General features: G+C 42.0%; 1 protein-coding gene across 4 annotated transcripts in view; it reads right to left on the bottom strand.

Moving 5' to 3' along the window:
- rnf44 (ring finger protein 44) overlaps positions 1–18,693 on the bottom strand; it is a 38,739-nt gene that overhangs the window by 7,435 nt on the left and 12,611 nt on the right. The window contains exons 1-8 of one of the 4 annotated variants that reach the window (XM_015349783.2): positions 14,558–14,654; positions 8,490–8,683; positions 5,931–6,153; positions 4,823–4,990; positions 3,404–3,577; positions 1,801–1,962; positions 623–738; positions 182–269 (exon numbers count right to left, since the gene is read on the bottom strand). In XM_015349783.2, the coding sequence (XP_015205269.1) occupies positions 182–269; positions 623–738; positions 1,801–1,962; positions 3,404–3,577; positions 4,823–4,990; positions 5,931–6,153; positions 8,490–8,596 (1,038 nt within the window). In that variant the 5' untranslated portion in view covers positions 8,597–8,683; positions 14,558–14,654. Of the gene's footprint in view, positions 1–181; positions 270–622; positions 739–1,800; positions 1,963–3,403; positions 3,578–4,822; positions 4,991–5,930; positions 6,154–8,489; positions 8,684–14,557; positions 14,655–18,693 lie in introns of those variants that run through there. The other 3 variants (XM_006631926.3, XM_015349781.2, XM_069196171.1) reach the window with 3 other exon arrangements.

The raw sequence follows: 18,693 nt of genomic DNA, 5'->3' as shown, positions 1-18,693 counted from the left end.
GTACTGAAGCTGCAGCAGAAGAGCAGGCCAACAGGAGTCGGACCCAATCAGAACTTGAAAACAGGATTTAAAATGACATTCGTTACAGAGTGGGGAAAAAAGCAACGATAAACAAACGATGTGATCCTCCAGTACTACGGATTCCAGGGAAGCAAATAAGTAGATCCGGGGAAAGTCTGACCTCATAGTTCTCCATTTCTACATCATCAACATCCAGGTCCAGGCTGATCGCAGGCCCCACCGCTGTTGGAGGCACTGGAAGCATTGAGCTGTGACAATACAAACCATGAGTCACTACAACTACTATTACCCTTTCAGACTCATAGGGCCAGGCACAAGGAAAACCATCTCGCCATTATATAAGCAGGACTAAGGCAACTGCATAAAAAACAACTGATCAAAGATTTGCCTTTCACACATTATGACTGTATCACTCTCACAGAAGCCATCAGGCTTTCACATGTAGTACTTCTGTGTAACTTGTTGCAAGATAAAAAAAAAAAGCCCTTCTGATCGCAGAACAGAACGTGCTGCTTTGTCTACCAAATACTGCATTTTGAAAGCCAAATGATGAACAATCACAGCCACCCCACCCCCATTCCTCTGGCAGCCAGGTACTCACAGGAAGTATGGCAGGAAGCTGGGGTAGTAGGGAGGCGGGGGCGGGGGAGGGGGGAGAGGCTGCTGCAGCCGGTATCTCTGCCCGCTGACTCGCCGAGGCAACACATGGGGATATGGCTGTGGAGAGAAACACAGGCACTTACTCAACATCGCACCAACATCGCGCTCCCAAGGATAGCTCAAAGTCGATTTTGGGTGAGTGGATAACGGTCTGGGAGCTACAATGTAATAAAACAGGCCTTAAAGATTGGTATAAATCACCCTTCTGCTGCATAAAATAAGTTATAAGGTGTCTGAGCATTTTTGGCTTCTTTAATTTTAGTAAAAATGTACGGTATTTAAGTTAAATTAATAAAAAAATATGGTGTCCAGGATGGGCAACAGAAAAATGTCTGTTCTAAAACCAGTTCACAGAAGTGTTGATGTCTAGGGAGTACAGCATTTGATTCATGTCAATGGCTGCGCTCCCACGGAGGGTGTTTCAAATGGAAAAGGTTTCTTTCGTTTTGATTGGAACAACGTCTAGTTGTTGGAGTCCAGTTTAATGAAGTATTGAATCTGAGGTCAAGTAGAGATCATTCCTTTGACTCTCCTCATCCTGAAGAACCCCTGGTTGGTGAAATTAAGGTGGCAGGTATCATTTCATTCGGTTTCTTATGTGCACATTTTGCTTTTCTTACGTGGGGCACAATCCACAAACACCACAGGAAACGGTTTTCTAAAAGAGGATCGTTAAGGCAGAAGTAAAGCATCTTGTGTTTATCCCCTGTATGCACAGCATGTGAACTGTCAACAATTCAAGTCAGAGTGCGCAGTTTGTTTCCAAAGTGTTATAGGACCAAGCTTAGGTTTTGTTCACATTATCATTCAAATTTGGTTTGTTGGCCCAAAGTGATATTGTTGTTCCCACTTGACATCAAAGATCAGAGTGCAAACCATGCCCCTGTAGGTCCCTGTGTGTGACAGATGGCAGCACTTCATAATTCTTATAAATGGCTCTTACTGGTTCAGGAAAGTCCACTCTAAAAAGCTGTCAGTCAGGTAAGCTGCTTTCACAAGAAAACAAAGTCAAATGGCCTGCAGTATTTTCTTCAGTCATGTTCTACTACAAAATATTATTCTCCTCACCCACACAAAGGCACCACGCAAGACAGGAAATAGAAAAGGTTGCGGACTCACCACTCCGAAGGGCAGTTCCTGGTGCAACGGGTCATGAGGGAGATACTGGAGGGGGACAGAAGGAGGCATTGCTGGTGGGTGATGGGTGGGGGGGTAGGAGAACCCTCCCACAGGGTGCTGGTCCCCTCTTAAATCCACTTCATTCTCTACCCTCTGCAAAGGCTGGAGTGGGAAGAGACGCAACCGGTCAGGACCTGCAGCCGATGCAGCAGGGACAGGCCCACTCCGCTGGAGGAGAACCTTCCTTTCCACCGGAAGGGCTCTGCTCTTTAGTGCGCTCTCGCAAAACTCTAAACTTTCCCCATTAAACATCCCGAAAAAGTGGACCTGACACTTCTACTGCGAGTCAAAAATGAACAGAACCGTCATGCAGCAGAAGGAAAGACACAGTCAAGGCCAATACCTGTACAACAATACCTTCAAGACTGAACAAGAAGTTTGCTGTGCACAACTTCATTTACCAAGATTGCCAGCAGCCATATCACCCTGCAACTCACATCTTGCGGCCCACTGAAGCTCAGCAGGTGTGAGCCCGGCCAGTACCTGGGTGGGAGACCTCCTGGGAAAAACTAAGGTTGCTGGTGGAGGTATTGCAGGAGCCAGTAGGGGGGCGCTCACCCTGCAGTCTGTGTGGATCCTAATGCCTCAGTATAGTGATGGGGACACTATTTCATAAAAAGATGCCGTCCTTTGGATTAGACGTAAAGCTGAGGTACTGACTCTCTGCGGTCATTATAAATCCCAGAGCGTTTCTCAAAAAAGAGTAGGGGTGTAACCCCGGCATCCTGGCCAAATATCCCCCTGGTCTTTACCAGTCATGGCCTCCTAATAATCCCCCTCTCTGAACTGGCTTCACCACTCTGCTCTCCTCCCCACTGAGAGCTGGAGTGTGGGGAGAGGACTGGCGCACTCATCCATGTGGGGCTGCACACTGGTAGTAGTGGGGGGGGAGGGGGAGTCCCCATTACCTGCAAAGCGCTTTGAGTGGAGTGTCCATAAACGCGTTAAGTGTAAGCAATTATAAATTAAGATACATGGAAGATTTTTTACTTCTCAATGTAGAATATTAAGGGACTCTCATCAATCACTTTTAGAAACTGCAATATGTCCCACATACTGCTAGCAGTATCTGTAATTTCCTTTTCATGTCTGACGGTATTATCGACTTTGAACACTGTGAAGATTAATCTCCACCAGAAAAATGGCATTTTTACAGAGGCCAAGGGTACGCTAAATTAGGGCTACAAGAAACCCATTTGATCATCTCTGGGAAAGGAATACATTAAGGGTAAAACTATAATACAAAGCACAGGATGTAACCTCTGTGTGGCACCTTGAGTCATTACTGTTATCAGATCAAGAGAGCATGAACATTTTAAGATTTGACTCGATAATTATAACTGTAGTAACATTTAGAGGCCAAACCCCATGCTCTCGTATGACAAGATTATTCTCCGGATGATCCCCGGATCTCCTTTCCAGTCCCAGAGGTCATTAAATGGCTCCTCCTGAAGCCCAAGTTCCTCATTTCTTCAGCAGCAGTTCATTGGCAAACAACCGGCGTTTTCAAAGCAGGGCGCCCCGGCCGGCGAGCGGCACTCACCATGCGCGGGTGCTGTGGCTGCAGAGGTACGAACTGGCTCAGCGGAGCGAGGTGAGGCGGCTGGTGGGGAGGTACAGGCGGAGGAGGGTGGAGTATAAAATGCTCACTGGAGATCAGGGGCGGAAAGGCTTGATACGATACTGGCAAGTGCTGCATTGTGCAGGCTTGGATCAGCTGGAAAAAGCCAAGACGAAGAGCAATTTCAATGGGGGGGGAGGGAGGCAGAGGTGAAATTCAGAAAATACCATGCGGGCAATTTACCATCCTCCTGGCGAGATCATCAAGCCACCCCCAATTGGCTTAGGAGGTTCAGGGCAAGAATTTACTGTCTTGCAACAGTGGGGTGGAATTAGTGGTTCAACTCTATTCCATCATGATACAGCAGAATACCTGCCACTTTCTGTCCACAACTGAAGGCTTTTCTTTTTTCCCCTCCTTGTACATCTTAAAATCGTCTTGATCCTAAACTATCAAAGCTGCAATAGCCTGGCTTCGTTCAAGATAAAGCTGGATGAGATCCCTGGATCAATTAGATACCAACCAGCAAACAAGCTAGATGGGTTGAACGGCCTCCTCTTTCTAGCCTTTATTTTCTTACATCACACACACACAGGCATCGAGTTCCCAATTGAAGCAACAAGCCAAGAGTGGGAATATCCACAGAGCAATGCCTATTGCTTGAATCACAAGGGAACAATTCTGAGGAAATGGCAAACTGGCTCTTTAATGTAAAACCACTAATTTGTGCACAGGAGTAACGGGTTCATTCATGTACAGGTTTTATTACTTCGCATATTAATGAAATCCTTTCTGCATGTGAAAATTCAGTAAATTCAAACTGCTTCAAGGTTTTTCTTAATGTCGTACAATCTCGATTACAGCAGGGGAGCACAAATGTAACCTGGCTCATGTGTGCCGCTAACTGCCTTTCATAAGACATTTAAAAGAATAGAGATACGTTATTAAATTGTTTTAAACAAATGAAATCTTGCATTGAACATCGGAGACAAACAATTCAGACTGACACATACCAGCAATACCATTACTAGTGTTGACAAAGCTTGAAATCCACTTTGTAACTAAAATGATTTAGGCACATTAGAAAACTGTGTCCACTAGCTAGGAAAGATAAATGCACATACAAAGGTTCTTCACAGATGTCATTTTCAAAATGCAAAAAAATAAATAATTGAATGCTCAACAATCTGTAGCTTTACAACAGGTATATATGTATAGTAGCACTGGTAAACTAAACAGAAAACCAAGTTAAAATAACTGTACACACTTAAAAGAACATGTGACTCTCCCCGTGAATACTTTCAGAGTGTTCCAAGGCAGTAGACTGCGAGTGGGTGGGATATGGTGGGAAAATGCTAGATGGACTTCATGGACATTCCATCCTTTCCTTTTCAAACTCACAGGAGGCGGAAGGCAGCAGAGCAGAGAGTGCTGTCCGCTGAACATTACCGAGCATGCTGGGAGCTGCTGAGTGTTGCACCCTGGGATAGGCTGGCCGGCATGGAGTGGGAAACCGTGGGTCGTCACCGTGGTAACCGTGTATGATATAGGGACCGGTCCCTGGTGCATCTACAAGAGGAACAGCATCCACACAAATGTAGGCAGAACCTGTGAATGTTGCTGAAAGTTCAGAGCTGTTAACCATCAATCAAGAAAACAACGCTATCAACAGACAACTCAAACTTAGTTAAAAACACTATAGTTTAAAAAAAGATACTTGGCAATGTTTACAATATTTAAAGATGGTGTTTTTTCTATTCTAGTCTTCACAGTGTAAAAGCCAAGTCTTAATACACATGTTGACCTTTGGTATTTTTAACCATATACACTTATCTGGATGTAAATGAAGGACACGGCCTTGGTATAGTAAAAAGTCAAGAATGGAAGTAGGAATCAAATACAAAAATACTCAAGTAACAATGGGGAACCTTGCTTCATGCCTCATTAAAAGATGAGCCGATTCTACCCCTGGTGAATTAATGTTTAACTATATTTTAAATGCACCGACAGTATAGATTTAATTTTGCACAAAGATGACAAAAAAGAATGCCTCTTATATGTTGAAAACTAAACACCAAAGTACTTGCTTCACTTATTTCCCCGCCCCCTAAAAAGAGCACCTAGAATTTGACCTGCAATTACCTTCTGAAAATAGTTTTGGGAATCTGATTACCTGTCACACGTATACTGGTAATCTCAAGTCAATTTCTGTCTAAACCATCCGTTTCAGTAGAAAAAAAGTATTACACACAAATATTACCCCTACTGACCTTAACAGATACTCCTAACTTTTTAGGAGTAAAACTACAGTATGGCCAATTCTGTTCTGTACAGATCAAGGGCTGAAGTCGGTTTTTTACATCACATTTAAATACCATATCCAGTTAATAATTTGATAACTTATCTTAACATCCCCATGGCCTTGAATCAATCTGACTCTTGCGCTCCCTAGCCCACACCATGTAGGCTAAGCGCACTGGGGAAGCAGAAGGCCTGTGCTCTCCTGTACCTGCTCGTGGAGATCGACCATGATGGGGTTCTGCTGAGGTGGGTGTGCGGCAGGGTGCAGCATCCGTGGCGGTACGCTGGTGTGACTGTACGGTCTGGACTCATCTAAAGAGATCTGCTGCTGATGCTGCGAGAACAGAGGGTGATGGAAATTCTCATCCTGGTGTAAAGAGTTGTGCAATGAGGGTCTGTCTCGACGCCCCCACTGCCTTCTCACTGGAGGGCTGTTCCAAATAAAAACCAACAGCACTCATCAGAGTGAGCCAGGACGATTACCAGCCCCATAGCCTCTTCATCAACTAGGAAACAACATACATAGCCTGACTGTAACAAGGATTAAGTGGCGAGTTAGTCTTTTGAGAAATAAAAAAAAAGTACAGTTTAAACAAAAGCCACGTTAACTATGACATTAATGCACCATTTCAATTTAAAAAAACTGCTTTCGTTTCATTTTCAAAAGAGTTATACATTACAAAGGAAACCTGAAACATTTTGTTCATTCAGATTTTCATATATACACATATGATAGCACTATTTAGTTATGGTAATGCTAGTTTTGGAGAAAACAAATACACAAAAGTCTATTAGATAAAAATTTAAATAGACTTAAAGGTTAAGTGACTAGAGGAGGATTCCTTCTGCCATACAAAAAAGTAATTAGAAATAATAATTTTAGACCATAAAAGGTAAAAGCAATTTAAAACAGTTCTAAAACCTATTTAAATAGGTTCATTTAAATTATATGATAATCATTTAGCTCAATGCTTTGTAACTGGATGTTTGCGTTTTTCATCTTGCAAATACTTTAGCTTTGTGGCTCTACAGACCATACTGTTGATGGAAAGAGGAAAAATAAGCACGAACAACTGCAATGCTCTGTGAAACAATGAAGTAACCAGCAAACGAAGAAAAGCTAAGGCCTACAATACACATGAAAATCACACTCAAGATCTAGACCTCTGGTGTGCTTTCGAATTTTTTCACCCAAGGAGCCACTTCCTCTCTGAGCAAGAACTGTGGGGTGCAAGTATGTGTGAGGGGGTCTCCCTTACATTAGGCACATGTCCTGGGGGTCCTCTTCACTCATTTTGTGCTGGGAGGGCAGGGGGCTGTTGCAGAGCCAAGTTCTGTTCACAAGCAAGCGATTGCCACTGGTATTTGTAAAGACAGTATCACTCTGTTCCAAGCAACAAACCCCCAGAAAACACTGCTTAATATGTTATTTGGTCCGTTTTAGTTGCTGGCTGAAGCCTTGATCGAGCAGTCACAGTGTACTGATAAAAGAGAACCGGCACCACCTTTGTTTAACCACAACTGGTCTCTTTTGTTTTTATCTCTCTCTCTCCGAGACGACAAAAAAATAAAAACACAAGCAAGCCCGCAAAACAGACAAAGGAGCTGCGGTGATAAGGGTTTGGAAAGCACTAATCTGGCACACGTTGCACATCTAGAAATGATCCAGCCCCTGGCCGCGTGCAGATGTCCTTTTCGATTTTGAGTGTCTGCCAGTTCCTAGTGAGCTGCTCTCACCGCTGAGGTGGAACACCACACTTGTGAACAGCGCCACAAGTGCCACCACAGGAGATTCCCTGCTGCTTCTTCACAGGCCACAGTCAGTCCATCAGTTATTCTGTTCAAGACGTGTGCGGTTAAAGACATTTTAAAAATGAGGTCTACTCATCCTTGAAAACGTCATTTTTAAGACACTCTGTGGCAGAATGTAAAGTAGCTAAAGATGTTTATCACACTTTTTGATGCTATTGTACTGAGCATTACTTATTATTTTATTACTTATTTACATATATACACAAGACACAAAACATTAATACACCAAGTTACTGTAGCATATTCGGCTTTGAATTAAAGGACTGATGCTCCAAATGAGGAAATTAAGTTGGGAATTGGCAATTCTCAATTGAAGACATTTCTAAAGCAAACAGGTTTTAGCACTGCTAGTGTCCTAACGGCCTCTGCACTAGAGCCAGTGTACAATCTATTATTTGCAGGTATTAGTTCAACTGGCCCATACGCTACTTATTTTAACAAGGGGGTAGCAAATGTCACAGAGCTCAGGAAAGAAAGGAAGGCCCTGAGGTGAAACCAAGTGGAATTTATACTCTTTCTCATATTAGATGTTAATAATAAAGCAAGAAAGCATGATATTTTTACAACTTGCTGCCTCAGGAAGGCTTGAAGTATCGTTAAGGACACCAGTCATCCTTGTCCCTCACTTTTCTCCTCCCTTCCCTCTGGTGAGCGTTATTGGATTATAAAGGCACGAGTCCAGACTCAGAGAGCTTCTTCTGAACTCTACCCCTACCACTGGCTCACACTGATGTTTTTTTTCTCCAAGACGTATGTTACTTAACTTGTTGTCGTTGCTGCCGCTGTTCTGCATTTTTGGTTTAGGTGTTTCCTTGATGTCTTTGTATAGGAGCATACATGCAAATAAGCATTTCATTGCGCTTGTGCATATGACAATAAAGTCTACTCCAGAGGTCCAATGTACTTGTGGCTCTAAAGAACAGCACCAAAGCAGGGACAGTCTAGGCCTGCTCACCTTCTCCTGAGATGTGCTGGGGAATTGCAGGGCTCCCCCGGAAATCTCCTCTGATTGAAGGGGGCTGTTGGTGGCCGCCTATTCACTGCGATTTCCCATGGTCGCATTGGTGACGTCGGGGGGCGAGTCTTGCTCAGGAGTGGGAGAACAGCGTGCAGGAGGCACTTGTGTCTCAGCCTCAGATTGTCTTCACTCTGTGGGGAAAAACACCGACTTCATTTCTGACAGAGGAAGCTTACAGCACTGATGTAACTCTTCAATCCCCAACTCATTTTTACGTGAACTCTCAATTGTGCACTTTCTATGTGCTGCAGGACATTCTTCAAGCCTCAAGCCCTGGTTGCAGAAGTCCTCTTTAATTCCAAGGCTTGCCAACTCAATATCATGTGTGGTCTTTGGAGTGTAAATTGGATTTACACTACTACAAAAGTGATTAAAAAAAACAGCCTTTTCCAAGTTAATATACATGTATTTTGCCAAATCTAGTTTAAGGCATATTCAGATCAATTAATACAAATTAGTGCTATATCTTGGAGCTTCTCAGCAAATTTATCACAGTTAAGACAGTCTGACAACTACTGCCCTGTTGCTGTCTGAATGGATACCGGCCCCTGCTATTAAGCCCTGTAAGTCATATCCATCTTCAGCATCAGCCGCAGATAGGTTTGAGCCTAAGTGTTAATAAGATAATAACTGAGACATATGGTGCCTTGTCTTTTGTGAATCTAAGAAAGCAGCAAATATATTTGTCCTGACTGAGTAAGAAAAATAATTTACTGGTTATTTTTTATTTATATCTGTACATGTAACTGTAGTGGTGGCTCACAAGCTTCACTGATATGTCCTGAATGTACATCTAAAAAAACAAAGGGTCATCAGCCATCTAGCCACAAGGGTCACCCAGCATTCTACCTGTGACATTTGCTTATGCAGGGGAAAATGCAGGGGGAAATCTTGAAAACAACCGAATTGAAAGAAGAGTTTCCTCACTCTCAAAAGAAAAGGAAATGCAGCCAAATCACTGAACAACAGATTCTCAAACTGGTGTGCTATGCGTCGACAACGACTTTCTGCAGATTTTCTTTGAATATGTTACTGTGTTGGTAATTGATATGCAATTCTGTCACCTGCAAAATGTCCATTACAAGAGACCATACACTCCCAAGTTCTTTTTGCCGGCTTGTATGTCAATTCTTCTTTCTTAGTATAGATCTTTCTGAGTTTCCTTCTCATGGGTAGGAGACAGAATATGTCTTACTTTCTAGAAATGTTATTCTTTTGTTGACCAACAGGATTACTTAAGTAAGGTCCAGCTACACAGTAATGCCAGAAGAGTGAAGTCAATGTGGAGCAGACTAAGAAAGAGGAGAAGTTCAATGCAGGAATACAGGTATATATCTCACCACAGGAAATTAAAGCAATAACTTAAATGTATTAATGCCCAGACAAAATATGTACATCGCTAGGTGGTAAATGTAGTAAAACCCAGAATAAGCTGCAATCTAAATCTTATAATGTATCTTTCCTTAATCCTGTCTGAAAAAAGTAAATATAATTATAGAAGCAAAAGAGTAAAGCTTTTTCTATAAAAGCAAAAGAGTAGCCTACCACCTCCAGTTGCTTACAGAACAGTTAATACCCCAATCTGACAGTCAATCCAAACACTTGAAAAAAGAAAAGATTTCTTGGAAGTACCAGAGCTACTGTAACACCAGGTTTTGACAGTGTTACTGAATACTCTGATAGTTTCATAGGCTTTCAGAAACAGGGAATTAAGAATGAAATCAAGTATACATATAATTACTTTTCTGTGTGTTTAATTCTCCCTTTTCATCACAAAATGTAAATAACATTATCTGTGCATTTCTAAACAAATCCTAGCATACAACTGTTAATCATATAAAATGTCTAAATAATACAAGATACAAAATGCTTCTACCATTAAAAGCTCTTTAGATTCACAGAATTAAAGACATATCAAATGTGAAAAGGCATGGTTTTATTTTACAGGACAAGTCATGAAACAAACATTAACATCAAGTCTTGTGTACAATGGCTCCTACTGGACACCTTGAAGAGGCCTAACTCACAATCAATGCTTTTCATGCACACATTGATGTAATTTAAATTTGGCTCAGAGTAACCGTCACATCTGCACAAGACATTTTCATTTAGTCCGTTCAGCTGTGTCAGGTTGATATTTCAAAGTCAAGGCCCATCTACACAAGCCTTGAAAAACATCTGAGAAAGAAAAAAAACCCTCCTCAAATGCAGTTAACATTTGCCTCATAGTCCCATTCAATAAAGCAAATGTTTTCCAGTCACTTTAGAGACTTCTGATTCACACTAAAAATAAGTACGCTGTGGCTTCTGTTGTAGGTTTCTTGAAAACAATGTTCTAGAAGCTAATTTGAGTTATACAGCCAATTAAATGGCATTATTGTAATTTATTAGGAATACAAGGCATTTTAACAGCATTATCTTTTCCTTAACTTAAAAACCCAGAGGTCCCTAAAGATTAAGGGATATCCCCTGATATTATGCCAGTATACGTAACATAGGATTACTGCAATGTAATCGGAAGGGAAAAGCAGTGTTTCAAATTTATGAAGAAGAATCTCAATTTATCCAATCTGAATCAGGCACCTGTCCAATTAATTCAGGAAAGGGAAGACAGTATCAAAGGAAAGAAGGGATGTTTACTTATAGGAAGGGGTTAAAAAGGCGACAGCATTGGTAATTCTGGCTGCTGGTTTGAGCCAGCTGCTCTTTACGTCTCAGCACAAGCCCATTAGCTTAACATTGCACATTTAACACTAAAATACATAAATCTCCAAGTTCCCAGAAGTCTGGTTCACTTCAGGTTTACCAGGCACCTATACAGGATATGGAAAATTTCATGTTTTCCCATCCTATTTTACGACACCAACAGTCCAAGTGGGAATTACAACATCAATAAATGTATTTTCTACTTTATTATTTGCATGCTTCAGACTTTAAAACACATGGAAAAGGGGTACATTATTTTCTTCTTCTCTTAATATCTGTCCTCAATACCACAGATCTGAGTAATCTCCTGGTGTAACAAATATGGCAGTTGCACGAAAAAAGCCTTCTGGTGAAATGGTTATCTGAATAAGCCCTTACAAATTCAAAGCCATACTGCACTCTGTAGCTTGCTGTAATCAAGGTCAAGGCTTCAGTCAAATTGTTTATATTACATAATGATTCATGTATACTCAAGGGGTTGAAAGTCTCAAAAACATAACAGTCCTCTCTGGATTACATTTTGTTTGACAAATCGGCACATACACATCATCCCGCAAACTATGCTTGGAACACTAGCCCTTTGTTACATTTTTTTAAAGAAACTAAAAACACTCCTTTAAATGTCGATAGCAGCCTTGCACATTCTCCAACTTACACAGATAAAACACTCCAAAGACAGAGGTCCATTAAAGTCAAATAGGGATTTGTAATGGCTTTAATACTGAAATTATAGCAATTTTTTCCCCACACGTGACATACCCTTAGAAAATAACAATTTTCAAGTTCAGTGAAGTCCCTGTGAATGTCTAAACTTGACGCATTTGTGCTTTCACCTTACTTTGGCTAACATTCCAAACAATTCGGATAGTTGTTTTTTCAAAGCTGTGCTCCCCAAACCTGGGTCGTCTCAGGACATCTGGGTTCTTGGAAGCAATCCAGGAGCTTCCAGAAACAATTACCCCTCAAGACCAGCACTGGATCCAATTATGTCTCACGTTTTGTCCATATCCACGGAAACACGGTAAATTGTGTTATTATCTGTTTGTGTGCTTGTGTTATGTCCCAGATAAATACGATGGGCTGCGAAACAACTCTTTATCCAAGAGACTTCAGAAACCTGTTTCAAGGATGATGTTATACTTATGAAGCACCACGTTTCTGTCAGTCCATTAAGAATTCAGTTATCATAATGCCACCAGAATTTAAATAATTTTCAACATTGGCCAACCACAAATGTATGCATCTGATAACGCCAAGTTAATTCTGTAATACACAACTGGAGGAAACATGAGTATGTCTTTTATTCACTTTTCACTCTTTTATTTTATTACAAACTGTAGCCAAGAACAACATGTGACTTAAAAAAATAAATCTGAGGAATGACCTAATTTCAATCCCTAATGAAGACACACAACTAATAAAGTGTTCCTGTTGCTAAAACTGGTTTTGTCCAGCAACAGGGGGCTTCTGCCCAGTCTGGCACAGGCAGTTAGGTGCAGTAGCTGTTTGCACTCTTATAATCTTATTACTCAGGCATTCAATTGAACTACTGGCTCTACCCAGACTCCTACATCCTGGAATGAGAAAATGAAATAGATCTATCATTTGTACGCATGTAAATCTGTTTTTGACTTAATCGGACTACAATTTAAACCTATAGATGTGCTCTTAAAATTACAGTACACCCATGTAGTTAGGCCACACCTATAGCCTAAATTTGTTACTATGTGGTCATTGTACTAAATCTTCAAAACTCCAATACTCGTACAGCATAACATAATTTTCTAGGTAATGTAAAATTAGACAAATGTTTGGTGCTTAAATTCCACATCGACATTTTTCGCGGTAAGGAAAAACTAAAGTTTTAATGCAAATCTTGACTTTTTGTCAGGACATCCAAATGTGCACTTAGCGTAATAAATATGAACGGTACTTTCAAAACAGCCTGAGCGCTTGCACACGAGCGCCAAACCCCGCATGCTGGGGACTAGGTAGCGATGCCACACTCAGTTCATTGAGGGCCTGGGCGTCTTGTTTTATTTGTTTCTTCGACCCACGTGTTACATTGTGTCTAAGTATTTTAATTAATTATTGCTTAACCGCAATATTTATAACCTAGCTCCAAAGCGTCCTATGGGCAACCGTACTCTCATGAAGTGAACGTTCAGCTGCAAACGACCGTAAGAAATATCCCGTCGGTTAATTGTTTAATTGGCAATTCGACGTGGAACAAAACCCAGAAACTGCAGGGGGGGAGATTGCGGGTCGGTCCGTCGGAAGAAAAAAGACCACGCTTCCGCAGTACACATCTTCACGCACGCCACATAAATATCGATCGCGGTTTTCATGATCACACCCGCCGACAGTTACAAGGTAGTCGCATTTTTTTTTTGTTGTTGCTGTTGTTGTTATCAGTTGAACCCAGGGCTCCCTCACCTGCTACCCCCCTCCACGACGAGGTCGCTAGCGTTGCTGGCGGCTCTCCTGTGTGCCGGCCATTAACCAGCCGCCTGCTCCTCAAAGCGGGGCTACTGCAGCTTTAACTGCACGCAGAGGGGGCAGGCCATGTGTTCAGACAGAAACAAAGCAATAACAAAAGGAAGCGTACAAAGAAAAGCCCGGTTTCCAAATCCAATTTTCACCACCGTGGTTTTATTTCACCGGGCCACAGATTCCACCCGCTTTCATCGCGAAGTGCATCACCCAGATCCCTACCACTGAAACGCCGACAAAGAGATATATTTTATCCATTCTGACGGGCGAGGATTGAGCTTGTTGGACTGGCCACAGCTAGCAAGAGCCTCAACAAAGGCTCCGGAGCCCGCAAGACAACACGTGCAAGCGTAGCTGTACCAGACCCCAAAGTCGTGCCCCCCCCCCCCCAAAAAAAAACTCGGGACATCGACTGCAAATGCAGGAAATGTATCAGGAACGCACATGAACAGACGCAGCACCACATTTATCCCGGTTTTTGTACAAGGAAAATGCACGCAAAGCCCTGAGCGATCCGGTTGTCAGGGCTTAAACCACTGATGCCTGAGGTTTAAGCGTCATCCAAACTCTTCCAACAAATCACTCTAACTTTAAAGACGCAAACGAGAATACACGGCGTGATGTTTAAATCATTTTTAAGCACATTTCCCCCCCCCCCCATACATCGTTTAATACAAGGAAGTGTGCCCGGATCACACCACGAAACTGAAATGCAACACGAGGCTCAGTTTTATCGCCAGGATCAGCCTTCTGAAGGAGTGGGGGTGCGAAAAAAAGGTGTAATTTTGTTTTCTTACAGTACTTACCCTTTCGGGGACAAACTTGGTTCGTCCGGGAAGAGACGATGCATCTAAAAAGATTTCTTGGGGTAAAAAAAAAAAACAAAAAAAGGTCTTCGCTCTCTTTTACAATAGGATTCCGCGTCTTCTTCTTTTTTTTGGCCAGTCAAAACGTCCACATCAACCCCGAAACCAGACCTATCTGTACGGCATGTGCACACGCGTCTCTGACCCCCCTCGTCGAGTCAACGGGACCGCAGGTATCGATCTTCCCGTTGTCTCTGTCGGGGTGTCTTGTTTTCTTTCTTCGGTTACTTCCCAACTTGATACTTGCGCACCACGCAGCGGAGCGGCGACGGCGATGTCGGTGTCGCACAAAGGGAAACGTCTCGCTTCCTGTCCCGTTTCTGGATTGATTTTCTTTCTTCCTTTTCTCCCCCCCCCTCCTCCTCCTCCTCTCTCTCCACCTTTTTTTTGTGTTGTTGTTGTTGTGGTGGTGGTGGCGGCGGCGGCGGTTGCTCTTCGCTCTCGAAGAAGTCTGTAACTGCCGCTTTAAGAAGCCCCAGTGCAGGAATCCGACCAACAGTTTTGATTCACAACATTCTAACCCGCGTGTGCCCGTCTCCTCCGGAGCCCGGCGCAGGGGCCAATTGCGCGTTCGCGTCGCCCAAAACACGCCCTCGAGCCAGGGCCCATCCAACAAACCCCCCCCTGCGCCGGCGCCGGCGCGTTCACGCGGCGCGCACTCCAGTCGGCTTTGGGGAGGAAGAAAAAAAGTGTGTAGGCAGGCGGGCAGGCAGGCAGCAGCCGCTGAGAGAGGGAGGAAGGACAAGGGCTGCTCGTAAAGATGCCGGTCAAACATCTTTTAGAAACAAACAAAAAAAAAAAGTGCACCACTGTGTGTCGCTTACACGCCCCGGGTACAGCTGGGGATGAGATGGGATACGTGATGATGGGATCATTTGTGTGATGCTGAGCTCACACTCACTGACCTGAACAGCCACACCCGAAACAACAACAACAACAACAACAACAAAAAAGAGAGAGAGAAAATAGCCGAGACTCGCCACATGATTCGTACCCGACTACTTGTTCTACAAAGACAACGCTTTGTGTGTGTGTGTGTCACGCTGCTTTTACAGCCGGTGTCATCTGCCCACCCACACTAGCAAGTCTCCTCGGGACGGGCGGTGGCGATGGGTGTGATCAACCCGAATCATACGTAACCGTTTTTGTTACCTTACCACTGTAGTTTGGTATAATTATGTCAAATGTGTCACGTTTAGGACGAAACGGGTCCTTTATGCAATAGTAGTGCAGTGCAGTATTGAGTTTGTACGAAGTTCTCACGTAACTGCGGCAGATGTGTTGCGCTGATACCCCATTTAACTCACAGGGGCGAGAAATGGTTTCAGACGCACAAACCCGCTGCTGTTGTTAGTACGGAAGTTACAGTAGCTTTTACCGCTGTCATCTCTGTTACAAGGACAAGATAGGTAGCCCAGGAGTGGGGATAAAAAGATTTGGTAAACCGCCTTTTACTACTGCAAGCACAGGGCTCTGTCAGTTAAAGCTCTTGAAATGACTCCAGAAAGCAAGCCGAGCTGCCGGAGTACAGACTTCAGCAATGTCACAAAAAGAAACGGGCACATCCCGAACGAGCTGTAAAAAAACAGTATTACAACAGCGAAATCCACAGCCGTAGACAGAACAGTGTGCGAACAGCTTCGCATCATCTTGAATTAAGAAGTTCAACAACTTTACCCCATTACCTCGTTCTCTCATAATACGAGACACAAACCAATTTATTCAAATTAAGGGTAGATTTTTTTTTTGCCTTTAGATACCAAGAACTCCCAGGTAGAGTGTATTAAAGAACACACTTTTCAATATTACAAGGGGAGCATGGCTCATGTTTAACGAGGTCCTTGGTGAGTAGCTGTCACTTCTGAAAACAACCTTTAAAAAAAAATCAATTTAAAATCCCAGTTCTGATGCTGTTCTACTGTACCTCTTCTCTAGTTCAGGTTCTTGCTCGTTGGCGTGTGCACCCCCATTGGGAGGTAAAAAGATTTTGTTATACTGACGGGTCTTACTTCTTTCTCTAAAAAATAGACCTATTATTCAAACCATTTATAATTCTACTACATCTTACCATAAGTCACCATAAATATAATTTGCTTAATTTTCCCAGCCTTTACAGCTATTCCTAAATATGAAATGTCTTAGTATTATTAATATTAAAGTAGTAACTCCTAGATGAGGAGAAAAGGCTATATTCAGAACATTGGTCATACATGCTCCTGTACCTGATAATCGTTTTGTATTGAACAATCTTCAAGTAATTAAAAGAAGAAGAAGAATAAGAAGAGATGTGAACTAATTGAACTGGATAGAACAGAGTGAGCAGAGAGGCTGTATGGTGAAAATAATAAAAAACAAACAAACAACCAAAACACTTCTTTCAGATATCTTAATCGAGGTTAAGGTTTTGCTGTTTCAAATGTAAGCAAACCATAGCAAGTAAGATTTCAGCACAACAGCCGAGCCTGTTGTTTGAGTCTACAAGGAAAGGGCCTGAATGAAGGAAAACCAGCAATCTTATTATTGCCATGTAACTGCACTAGGATTTTGCATTCTTCTATTTTTGTATTTTATTGATTGCCATAATATGTAGTCCCAAGCCACAGGGTTTGAGACTGTGTCTGTGGGATCCTTACACACACACAAAAAACCTCCAGCACAATGTCTCTAATTAACGAGGCAAATCATCTCCTCCATATAAAATGACACATCAGCTTCAGTCAACACATCTCTGGAACATTGCATTCTTGGATATTTTTGTTCCTGAGCATTAAGATGTGTTGTACTTTCTGTCGTATGCAATTCCAATTTATAATGTAAAACACAAAAACAAACTGTAATAGTGTTGTGGACTACTCCTTCATAACTAAATTGCAAGGAATAACCAATTATATTCAACAAAGGTAAACGGGGCAAGAATTTGAAAAATTTCTTTTGCAATATTTCTTTTTATTAAATGAATGGTAGAACTACAGCCAATACTTTAAGGAATCCAAGTAAACCAAGGCTTTTTTTATTATAGAGATTTAATCAGAATGCTCCTTGTTGTAAGGCCTACAGATAGTTTGCATTTAGATAGTCTATAAAGAATTATTAAAATCACTTAACTAAAAGAAAAAAAACATCTTTTGTCTACTGACAGAATGAGAATTTAGTCGATGTAGGTCTAATTGTAAGACACTTCTTTCATCACTGTGCCTTTCATTGATTCTGACAGTCACATAGGAGTTAGTGGTGTTGCCTCAAAACTCCTGGGTTCAGCTCTGGACTGGTGCATCTTCTATGTGGAGAATGTATGTTGTTCTGGATGTGTTTCGATGTTGACTGGGTGCTGCAGTTTCCTAAAAGCTTCCAAAGTCATGCTGGATGGGTTAATTGGTATCTCTGTTGTCTCTGTGAATCATGTGTGTGCCCTATGACAACCTGGCACCCAATCCAACATGATCCAAGAATCAGTTCCACCTTATTTGCATTTACAATGAGGTAAAGTCTCTAACTAGGAATAATCAACTTTCTATCAGAGGATGGACTTAGCTTTCAGATTTGGCATTCAGTTTTTAAAGGTACAGTATGCTGTTTCTTACATTATCTCTTTACTCTTGTTTCATGAGCAGATGTGGATGGTACTACTATTCATAACATAGAGGACTGCTGATAAAATTCCAGATTTCCCTTTAGGAATGTACTACAAGATTACCTTCATTTACCAAATTACCCCCCCACACACACACAAATTAAAGCTTAGTCATTTTTCTCACTTTGAAAAGCTGACTTTAGATCAGTGGGTGTTTTTTTTCATCCCACCCCTAAAAAGACTGCAGTGCTGTTTAGTTTTTCAGCCCATCAGCCCTGCTTTAAGTTGCTACCATGTTCAAGTCAATTTTGCATGATTTCCAAAAGTCTACTGTCATACTAAGTAGGTCATTTTCTTAATGGTAAACATTGTTTAACATTAAACAACTAAATCCTATACCACAACAAAGCATCTTCAATGTATCCAGGGATTAGAAGAAGTCACACATTGTATTGGGTCCATGTAAAATCATTAAACAAATTATGGATATGTTTTATTGCTTAAA

This window comes from Lepisosteus oculatus, chromosome 11 (genome assembly GCF_040954835.1).
Source record: "Lepisosteus oculatus isolate fLepOcu1 chromosome 11, fLepOcu1.hap2, whole genome shotgun sequence".
Lineage (NCBI taxonomy): Eukaryota > Metazoa > Chordata > Actinopteri > Semionotiformes > Lepisosteidae > Lepisosteus > Lepisosteus oculatus.
This window is presented reverse-complemented; position numbering and strand designations above follow the sequence as displayed.